At 43.1% G+C, this 11665-nt stretch overlaps 1 protein-coding gene across 1 annotated transcript; it reads left to right on the top strand.

The window, feature by feature from the left end:
• Nucleotides 1-2353: 2353 nt before the first annotated feature.
• Nucleotides 2354-11375, top strand: arhgef15b (Rho guanine nucleotide exchange factor 15b; the record flags this gene model as incomplete). The annotated part of the gene is made up of 15 exons (XM_083905779.1): nucleotides 2354-2732; nucleotides 4375-5400; nucleotides 5501-5555; nucleotides 5809-5864; nucleotides 6259-6539; nucleotides 6869-7029; nucleotides 7178-7330; nucleotides 7707-7836; nucleotides 8625-8699; nucleotides 9041-9133; nucleotides 9662-9816; nucleotides 10338-10508; nucleotides 10596-10681; nucleotides 10757-10861; nucleotides 11195-11375. 15 exons carry the CDS (start codon nucleotides 2354-2356, stop codon nucleotides 11362-11364), a joined length of 3096 nt encoding a protein of 1031 aa, XP_083761905.1. The 3' UTR covers nucleotides 11365-11375.
• Between the last annotated feature and the right edge of the window lie 290 nt (nucleotides 11376-11665).

Raw genomic sequence — 11665 nt, 5'->3', positions numbered from 1 at the left:
AAAGTCTACATACCTCTAGTCTGAAGCACAGATTGATTGATTTTTTTATCCACAACCCAAGCAATTGCCGGAGTGGCCCTTTAAGAGTCACACAATACACTATCATATCCCTGCTCCCTGTTCTGCATGAGTCAGAAGAAGAGGAACTCTCCTCTGGTTTGATATTGCATCAGCTGTAGCACATGCATTTAAAAAAAACAAAAAAAAAACATATGGTTTGTGGAATCTGCAGCGTGGACATTTGGTCACCCAGAATGGAAACTGAATTTCACCCTGTGTCTTTTCATAGACATTCAAAGGGCGGGCTCAGAGTGGTTAGTTTGACTGCCTCATTTCAATGTTTATTTGAATATGGACATTTGTTTGAGTGTGCTGTGTGCGTTTTCAGACTTGTCCTGATCGTGATTTGTTTTTGTTTTATCTTATAATAACTTATATATGCATATATGTTTTAAAGGACTGTTGATTAAAATTATGATCATGAGCAGGAGAAGTGAGCGGGTTATTTTGGCGCCTGCACAACAAATCTTTTGGGGGGTTTCAGTGAAAGTGGTGTGCAAACTTGCACACCCACGTTGGCTGAAAGCTACAACAGCTCCAACATGCTTAAGGCTATTCAGACTGTTGTGGCAACAGTTGACGGGGAAAGTGATTATTCACAACAACTGTATTGTGGTTAACTATTAATGAAATACAACCATTGCATCATGAATAACAATACAAAAATAACTTCCGGAGGTGTGTTATACTGGTTACTGGTGTTATGGGTCATTCATTAGGTAGTACACTAGATGGTATTAGGTACATTAGATGGACAACAGCAGCATCTCGTTTACCTCATAAAGTGTGTGAATATGTTATTATTGATGAATAATCCCATATTACTCTTGAAGCAAACCTGTAAATCAAGTGATCTGCCTGAGAACTTGACCTCTGCCCCCTCTTCTAGCCTCTGTTAAAACATAAAGGGAAATCTAAGCAAAGACTGATGACTTTGTCCAATCACAGAGCAGTTCACATTTCGTTTGCGACATCTGAATAACAGTTGGACAATCCACATCGTAAAAACCTGCGTCACTTCTGTCAGAGATGGAGAGATTGCTTTGGGTCGGCTGTTGCGTATAAAGCATTTGCTTCTATTCATGCTAATCTGGAGGGAGGGACTCATGACAAGAGAGAGACATGATACCATAATATTAGCATTCAATCAGTTTCTATTCTAGTATTATTATTTCTGACAGATATTGGCATTACCATAATTTGATTAGCCATACAACCTTTGAGGTCAAGCTTCAGGTCAATATATTTTTGTGTTGCAGATTTAAAACAAGATGGAACATTATCATGTGCGATGCCATCAAAATGTGACACGAATTGTTGTGTTTTGCTTTTTAATAATTGGCATACAACATAAAACAATCAAATAATTCAATTGCATACTTTCTAATGATCATGCATACTGCAGTTTTAATCAGCAGCAAACAGAAACTGAAGCCAGTCCAAGCTGAAATTATTCAAGGTGTGCACCGAGTACGTCCCTGTTCTGATCATGCGGACACGCCCCCTTGTCTTTTCTTGGAGCAGAAAATGAAATCGAGGAAGTTGTGCTTTTGACTTCTGAGTCATGAAATTACAGGGTCAGAAATTGTACCGGGAATCACAGTGGAAAACCTGTGGCGTGGAAGCCACAGCTGGATCTGCCCTGACATTGCGTCACCTTGTAGTCCAATAAACAGACTCTAGTTTTATGTACCTCAGGTCGTATTTGTGGGAGTGTATTCCGACAGAGAAGGAGCGAGCTCTGTAATGTGCAAAGTCCAGTTTTCCTCTGAGGCCTTACAGTGGAACATTTGTTGCACTGAGCTCTCCATGTCTGACCTAAGGATTATACTGAAATTGAAACACTTGTTTGCTTTTTGTTATTTGGTCATAAAACAAAAACGCTGAAAGGCTTTCTTTTTCATCTTTTAAATGGTTGTGTGTTCGCTCAGATTTACAAACTGCTCTGCTCTGGAGTGTTAAAGGGCACTTTCAACCATTGGCAGTCAAGCAAGCTGTATTGTGGGTAATGTAGGTGGTCCGTTTTTACATGGAATATTGATGTTGAAACTGTCTGTGTCGTAAGTTTCTGCTTTAACATAGGAAACACAACAGTTCAAGCTGCTGCGAGAAATCATTTATATACAGTACTTTTGTGTACAGTATTTCATATTGAACTAAATATTCCTTTCTCTGTATTCACCAGGTGGTGATGACGTGCTATCACTGACCCTTTTCCTCACAGCCTGACCCCTGATAGGTCAGGGCTTATTAGAGTAAAACACACAGTAAGAGAAGTCCATCTCCAGCTGCCATGTCTGTCCAGGACGCATCCCAAACGTCAATGCTGCCTTCAGCCCTCAAATCTGAGGCCAAACCCAAACCAGAGCTCCCGCCAAAACCTGCGACGCAGGCCAGCTCCCCTCCTCTGGGAGACAGGGGCAGCTGCACCGGTGTGTCTGGTGGCAAAGTCAAAAGGATTGTACACAAGTTCAGCACACATGAGCCTGCTTCAGAACAACAAGCCACCAATGGGACCTCAGAGCCTAAAACGACTAAGAAGGTCAGAAATCCTCCGTCAACAAAGCCCAAGCCAGGGCGCCAAAGTCTGCAGCATCAAGTTAAGGAAGAGCAGGCTCCTCCGCTGCCGATGAAGAGGAGTCGCTTCCTCAGCTTGGATGGCAGCCGATCAGGTACAGTGGATTTGATTTCTACAGTTATGTGCTCATCGGGTTGAAGTGAGGACAAAAATGCAGTATTTGATTATTTGGCTAAAAAGAAGGTTGTGCTCTCAACTGATTTGTCAGTCTAGTATTAAACTTTTTAACACATGTTTATGTTCTTTGGAATTAGCTCTTGTATCCCTCACGATTAGAAAGATTAGGTGCCACATGATGACTTGTATATACAGTACAGCTGTCTACTGGAGCTTTTGAGCTGTGGGTCAAAGGCCAGATGATACTCAAGGGGTTGGATCAATCCCACTGTGATAGAAAATTGATTATCCATCAATGGGACATTGTTATTTGACACAAAATAGTGTGTGTGTGTATTTTTAAACCCTTGCCTGTGTGTGCGCTTGTGTCTGATGGGGTGTTTTTTAAGGGGACCGTACCTATGTTCTCCGGGTCCTAAGTTCCACGCATTGTATGTGACAGGGAACATAGGACAATTTTTTTTTTAAAAAAGGTCCAATGCTCACTGATCGGCGAACAACCCCTTTTTTAAGTGCAACACTCACACAGATAACATGGCTGCTAGCAGGGAGGCCAATTTTAGCCACTGAACAAAAGGCTCACCACTTTATCTTGATGTTCGACGGTGCCATGTTTGATGAAATCAGTGTTGCTAACTTTAAAAGGAAAAAGTATTCCCCCGCAGCATAGTCAAGGTGTTTGTCACAGACAGGTGTGGTGCTAATCTGTCCCAACTGACATGAACAGGTTCTGTCAGTCAGCTGATCGCCTGCTTTGCACACACCATACTTATGTTTATGTGTGTTTGAGAGTTGAGCAATTCTATCTTTATGAGGACAAGTTTGACTAATTATTCAGTCTTCATACAACTTTTTGGTTTTATGGTTGAGAAATGGGGTTTGTGTTTCAGTTTGTAGTTTAAATAAGTAAAGGTCATTCATTGCCTCGAGATTATACTGTCATAAACTGGATTTTTTTTTGGTTCTACTTTCAGTCTGATAGAGCGTGGGATGTTCCTTGCTGGGTCTGGGTCTTGATTAAACAGCTCCCTCTTCAAGCTAGCACATGTAATCACTTCCTTGTTTTGGTTCCCAGAAAAACAGAAAGCTTTTTATTTAGGCCGTTATTGATTTTTTTGAAAAGGGAGTATTGTCTAGATTATTATTAGTGATTTGGGCTGCAACAAACAGTTCATTAAATTAATGCAATTGTTAAATGAGTAATACAATGACATACAATATTATTGGCCATGTGTTGCTGTAGTTAACATCAGTATGGATCTGCTTTGCATCTTTATCTAACTATTTAAAAAAAAAAAAAAAAAAAAAAATACACAATGAAAAAGGCATAGTTGACACTAAAAAGTGAATCAAAGGAAAACGTTTGTTCCTGTTCTTCCTCTACTCCAATCTCTACTAACTGGTGTGGAAAGTGTTGTACTCTTTGTCCCATTTAACCGTCATACTTTCTCCACATCCTCCATTTCCTCTCGCCAATATTGGATCTTTCCTTTGCAACGATCCAAAGTTTCCATGAATATTTGAAGACAACACTTCCACAGTGTGCAGCGATGAACCGCTGACGAGACAAAAAAAATAAAAGCTCTTAATCTCTTTTTTTTTCCTTCAATTTGATCCAGAGCCTGATGGAAAGGAAGTGGAGGTCCAGCTGATTGGGGGAGGTGAAGAGGAGACAGAGCACACTTCAGACGAGAGTCTAAGTCCCTGCTGTGACCCACACTGCAGCTGTGTGTGCCACCTCCAGCGGCCTGGCATGAGACTGATGTGGGTCCCAGTGGATGTGGAAGATATTGAGCTGGAGGTTATCGAGGAGGATGAGCCTGATGTGGGTGATGAAAAGGGGGAGGTTGAGGACGACAGGGAGGATGAGGAGGTGGAAGAGGATGGTGAGGACGGGGAGGTCGGGGAGGATGGGGAGGACATGGAGGATGGGGAATTGTATGAGGATGTGGAGCTAGGAGGGGAAGAGAGCAGTCAAGTAGGAGATGAGGATGGGATATCTGAGGTTGAGGAGAGTGAGGTGTTGACCCAAGAAAAGCAGAAGTTCAACCAGACTTTGGACGTTTTGATTGCTGAGGGTATCAGGAGGCGGTCGGACCCTGGGCCTCACAATGTCCTCAGCTCGCTCAGTGTCACTCGCTCCGAGTCTCCCCCTGTTCCCCCCAAACGAACTAAGTCACCTCCAGTTTCTCAAAGCCCCACCCAAGACGAAGAAGAAGAAAATATTTACGAGACCACACTCGTGGTCCCGCCGTGTAAAAACGCCTCAGCTCAATGTAAGGAACTGGATATTCCTCTAATCAAGGTGCGCAAACCAGCTCGTCGCTCTAAACTGACCTGCAGCATCTCAGACCCTACATCTGACTTCCAGATGGATGATGACCCCACCCCACCCACCATTCCTCCAAGGGTGCCCATGATTCCAGACAAAAGCAGCCTTGTGCCAGTGCACAGAGGTGCCATCCCTCTCCCTCAGCCCACCCTGGAGGAATGGCGGGCCCTGCGGCCGTCGTCACCCAGCAGGATGAGCCCCCAACGAGCCGTTACTCCACCAATCGTGCCACTGAGAGCCCCACCTCCACCACCAAAGACTGACCCCCGGCGGCTCAGCAGCGTCTCACTGCAAACATTCTTCCAGAAAAAAGGTTTGGACAGAACAAACAGTTTCATCTTTGCCCCCAAAATGAGATAATGAATGACTTTCAAATCATTAATTGAACTGAAAACATTGACTTGTCTTTTTAGAAGAAGAAGCAAATGGAGGAGATGAAGGAGATAAAGATGACCTGGTGGAAGAACTGTGAGTTTTTACTAACACCACATTTTACCTTGTCCATTGCATAAAGGATAATACTGACAGTATTACGTCAACAAATCACATGAAAAGACTGATGCCAGCTCTGTGTTGTCAAAATCGGAAATAATCCTGGTGGAGACATTGCCCATTATTATGGCCTTTAATTTAGCATATCTGTTGTGCTTGGAGTTATAAATAACTCTCTTGTTGATACACCACACTGGGTGATCTTCCTTTTCCGTGCTTCCTGTTTCAGAAATAGCTCATTCAGGAGGGAGTCTTTGTTCTGCTACGAGTCCCGTCTACAGGATGGTAAGACGAACACCACCGGTCACAAACAGAATATAAAAAGAAGAAAAAAAAACATACAACACAGACAATCGGATGCGGGTAAAAGTAAAATGCAAAATCCGATACAATCCAAAGAAAAAAATATTTTGTCAAAAAGATGACTGATAATGGTCTTGGAGGTTACTTAGGCTGTGATATTGATTATCCGACATTAAAAATGGTATGGAGCCATCCCTTTACCGTACAGATGCTCATACGCTACATACCAAACATATACTGTATACCCATGGACCATGTAGTTCTAATGATGGTGTTACTCGTTCAATATGTACCTCACTGCTATTGTCTATGAAGTGTTTGTATCATGTGTTGCGTTTACACGCTGAATTTTCTGTCTGCTGTTTTCCCCTCAAAGAGCCTCTCTACCAAACGTACCGCGCCTCCGTCATCAACAAGGAGATCCGCCGGCAAACAGTTTGCCGTAACATCAGTAAGGCCAGCGTGGACTATGCTATGGATTTGAACATCCGTCGCTCCGGGGCTGGTACTGGTACTGGGACTGGGACTGGGACTGGACCCCCCAGGTGCAGCCAAGCAGCTACACCAGCGCAGAACACGCTGTGGCAGGACCTCCCAGCTGTACGGGACAGTGGAGTGCTTGAGCAGCTCACTGCCGGACAGTGCAAGTACCAGGAGGTGAGAGGCTTAAAGAGAGGAGAGGCTAATGTATAGAGGAGTGCTCCCATCGAGAAAAATCAATGAGGCAAGGTGGAGAGAAATTGTAGATGCGTATTCAGCTGTAAATCACATCTCAAAGTAATAATGCAATGTTTTTGTACAGATCGAGCTCCATATTCCCTACTCACTCACTCACTGCTGGAACATAATATTGATTTACCACATATGAAATTTATGAAAGCTTTTACAAAAAAAGAAACCCCAGAACTTAAGCTTTTTCGAACTAGGTAACCAATAAATAATCAATAAATATAAAAGGGTGTGTGCTTTGTTGATTCTCCTGGCAGAGTATGTTTGAGGTTTTGACATCAGAGTCCTCTTACCTTCGATCCCTGCGAGTCTTGACTGAACATTTCGTGGACAGCCGGGAGCTGGAGGACACGCTGATCATCAGGGACAAGAAGACTCTCTTCTCCAACATCCTGAGGGTGCGAGAGGTCAGCGAGAGGTGAGAAATGGCATAAGCAAGGATGACGTGAGATAAAGGTGAAAGAGAGGAAACAGAGATTTATGACTTGAAATGTACTAAGGTCATGTTGGTGTATGTGAGGTTAAGAACTGCTTTTAGTAAAAGACTTTGGTGTCTGATTCCACAGATTCTTGAAGGACTTGGAGGACCGCATATTCAAGGACGTAATCTTCTCTGATATCTGCGATATTATTCATTACCACGCCCAACACAAGTTCCCCGTCTACATTGACTACGTTCGCAACCAGATCTACCAAGAAAAGACCTTCACTGCACTTATGTAAGGAAGACCAGTCTGTCTGTCTGTCTGTCTGTCTGTCTGTCTGTGTGTCTGTCTGTGTGTCTGTCCGTATGCTGTTGCAGATGTGACGCAAAGATGACACAAGTGTAGGAATCAGTATTTCCTGCTGGTCTGGTTTGAAGAAAAAATGTCACTCTTCTCTCTAGTTTAAGCTTTAAAATATGAGTTGTTGTTTTTTTAGCTTGAGAGTGCTAAAGTACTAATTCAACATCTTTACTAAGGTAAAAGTAAGAAAGTACAGGCTCTTACACAACAGTTCTAATCACACAAAATAAGATAGTATGAACAGCGTTTAGATCTATGAATAGGTGAACATGTGCATACTTAACCATGTGGACTCGATGTGCGCCCACAGGAAGAACAACACGCAGTTTGCTACTGTCATCAATCGTCTCCAGGAGTTGCCCCAGTGCCAGCGGCTACCCTTCATGTCCTTCTTGCTGCTGCCTTTCCAGCGAATAACACGCATCAAGATGCTAACTGAGGTAGGACAGCTTTAATCAAACACAGCCAGGGGGCTTGGTTTAGCTTAAAGACACCAATAAATACTCCCAGTGTAACCGTAAACCGTTATATTGTTGGTTTGACACATTAAGTTAATCTTCAAAAGGCAATAAGATTTTCTTACCTTTCCCGAACAGTGATTCTCTCTGTTTTTGTTAAGCTAGGTTAATCTACTTGCTCTAGCTTGCCGTGTTGGCAGCCATTTTGAATTGAATAGCCCAGGTGTAATGCATCAAATTAATTATGGCTGATACACATACACATTAAATAATACACAGCACTGATTCGTTTTCAAATGTATAAAGAGAAATGTTTTAAGCACTTTTTGGAAAAAGAAATGATTAAGTCAGTGTGCAACTGTTACTTTTTATGAATTTTTACCTTTCAAGCAAGTAAAAGATCACACTAGTCTAGTGACATGGAAATGTCACTGGTGCGTGACTACAATTCCTTTAGCCTCTGCATGACTTGAAAAACGTTTCGCAAACACAGCGCCACAAATATTCCTGTCGACGTGACTCTGAGCAATTGAAAGGCAGTAGTCCGAGTTCATCACGGTCTGTTGTAGCGTGGAATGTCCTCATTCCAGCATTCTGGAATTCTTGCCCCGCATACAATCGCCACTACTGCTTGACCCGCAAGCAAACACAGTTAAACACACCTTGTTTCACCTTATGACCTTTTTTTTAAAGATTTGGATGGAAAAATGCTTGCGGTTGATGCTGTTTGTCTGTTGCAGAGATGGAAAAGTTGTTGTTTGTCGTTGCAGAACATCCTGAAGAGGACAAAGGAGGGGACGACAGAGGAGGAGACTGCCTCCAAGGCTTTAGCTTCTATGTCGAAGGTAAATGTCCCTCACTCCTCGTCGTCTCTGCTGACAAGTCAATATATTTTAGCTCTCAAATGCTTCGCATGCCTCTGGAAAATTCATGTCAGCTATTGTCTCCATGAAGGATTTCCTATTGAATTAGCTCTGCAGTGACAGTGAGTCATTCATGTCAGTGAGGACAATGACACTGCAAGTTATAGGGTTTTTCTTCTCTCTCGTCAAAAGAAAGAACACGATACTCCCAAAGAGACACAGCCAGATTTGTATAATTGCAACTGTATGCAAAATGAGGTGTGGAACGTGAATTAAACTCTTGACTCATCAGGCAATCATTTTTATCTCTGTTATGCTCAAAGATCATTGATGAGTGCAACACTCAAGTGGGAAAGATGAGGCAGATGGAGGAGCTGATCCTTATCTCTCAAACGCTGGAGTTTGACAAGCTCAAGGTAAATACAGGCAACACATTTTTTTTTATATACATGTCTAATGTAATGGTAAATTCAATTTCTTTGTCTCAGAGCTACAACTGCCGATCACCCTTTCCTAACACAGAATACCAGGTCATTTTGTGTAGCGTGTATTGTATATTGTGTAATTAGGATGTCTAGACTGAACTTGCACCTTCCTACAACATCTGCAGGGAGTCGGCTTCCCGATACCTGCAGTAGTCAAAGAGGTGTGAAAACACGGCCTGGAGAGGCAGACCCCTTTGTCTATTGGAGGAATGCGGGAGTTGCTTAGGTATAAATGCGGAGGGCTCACTATGCTCTGGGTCTTTCTCCAGATAGGATCACTCGTGTGAAGATTGACCTTTTCTTTGCAGAGAAAATAAAACCTTGTCGGCCGACAGAAGTCTCTTATTTCATTCTTCACCAGCAGCAGAGAATTTTCACAACACTGACAGCATTTCAGGGGCACCCAAACTCCTTATTTTGAAAGAGTGTGAAGTGTTTCTGCCCTCCTGTCATCACCAGGCCATTCCCATCATCTCTCAGAATCGATTCCTGGAGAAGAAGGGAGAGCTGCAGGAAATGTCCAAAGGAGGAACTCTCTTCAACATGAGGGCCAAGTTCACTCCTGTCTACCTCTTCCTCTTCAATGATCTGCTCGTCATTGCTGCTAAGAAGGGGTGAGGCAGTGTTTCAACACTGATGCTCAATAATTAACACTAAACATAAGTTATTTTTTAGATCCTACACAATAAAGAATATCTTCTTATAAATGATAATGTTGTGTTGACTATTTAAGTGATATTAAACCTTGTTCAAGATATAACAAATCTATTATTTACTTTACCAGCATCATAATCACATTCAAGATTATTGAATTATAATTTATGGCTATAATTAACCTAGTAGATGGAGTGGATTATACACCTATCTCTGTATTCACTCATCTGGTATGTGACATAAATTCTCTGTTGATAAGCCACTTCGATGAAATTGCTCTCCACTTCCTCAAAAGCAACAGGAAGTGGTGTTTAAGGAGATGTGAGAGGGGATGCCATTCATGACGTAGAAGAAATACAAAATTGATGCAACATGCCCGTTTTATTTTCAATAAATAGTAATAATAGTTTGAACGTGAACCTTTTCCATTGAAGCTTGAGAATTAATCGAGTGAAAAATAACTCTCTTTTACCTCAAACAGTGCGGAGCGTTTTGTTGTCGTCGATCACGCCCATCGCTCTCTGGTGCAGGTTCAGCCACTAGAGGAAGGCGGGAGCAGCAGCGGCAGCCCCTACGAGCACTGCTTCAACCTGACGCTGCTGGAAAACCACCAGGGACGCATGATGGAGCGGCTGATCAAAGCCCCCTCCCAGTGAGTCCTCCTTTTTTTATTTTTACATGTCAACCGAATGCAAGACTTTGATTTTGCGGCAAAAACAAAAACTGTTTCTGTGGACAGGTCAGACATGCACAGGTGGTTGGCAGCCTTCCCCAACCCCACCAACCCGGCCACAGATGAAGATGATGTCATTTATGACGACTGGGGTGAGAACATGCACACACACACAAAAAGCATCGGTTTTAGAGAGATGAGGTTTTACAGTCGTGTGTGTGTGTCAGACTGTCCACAGGTGCAGTGTGTGGAGCAGTACATCGCCCAGCAGGCAGACGAGCTCACGTTGGATCCCACGGAGATCGTCAATGTCATCCGCAAAACGAACGAGGGTAAGAACGAACAGGGACAGAGTCGCTTGTTTAGCTTTGACGCGTGTGTGCCTGTACTAATATAAATCACAATAATGTTGTTTGTTGCATAAAACCATCTCTTTTAATGTGAATCCTTTGATAAAAGTCAATCATTAACATGCCTCCCTTCACTCTGCTCGCTTATACGCCCCGATCCTTATAACTTGCGTCAATCCTCAACCATAGCAGTTTATTGATTTGGTTTTCATTTCTTTGCATGAGCAATACAGACACCTCCAATCTTCCCCCTATTTGTTCTCCTCCTTCCCTTCGACCCCCTCCTCCTCCCAATCCCCCCCCCCCCCCCCACAGGCTGGTATGAGGGGAGCCGTCTCTCCGACGGTCAGAAAGGCTGGTTCCCCGTAGGAAACGTCATCGAGATCACGAACGAACATGTGAGGAGGCGAAACCTCAGAGAGCGCTACAGGGTCATTCAGGCGGCGTCCTTGGTTTCCAACAGCAAACTACGCAACACTAATTAGTTTGAGGACAATACATGGGAACTCTGTACAAAGACTATTCAGAGGATTTATCTGTTCAAGCGACAGTTTCTAGGACCAAGGAAATAAAAGATATAAAAAGGAGAAGGGCGAGACTCACGAGACGTCACAACAGACTCGCAATCATCACCCTATTTATACTACTGGAGTGTGTGTGTTTACTGATGCTCAGAGAAACTGTGGCATGAGCATGTTCATATCTTCCAGCATCACAGCTGGAGAGTTCACCTCTTCTCCTGAACACGTAAAGTGTTCGTGTGTTTCCGGTCTCCTCATGCACAGC

The sequence above is a fragment of the Microchirus variegatus genome (assembly GCF_963457635.1).
Source record: "Microchirus variegatus genome assembly, chromosome: 2".
NCBI classification, from domain to species: domain Eukaryota; kingdom Metazoa; phylum Chordata; class Actinopteri; order Pleuronectiformes; family Soleidae; genus Microchirus; species Microchirus variegatus.
Note: the sequence above shows the minus strand (reverse complement) of the source record. Positions and strands in the feature narration are given on the sequence as shown.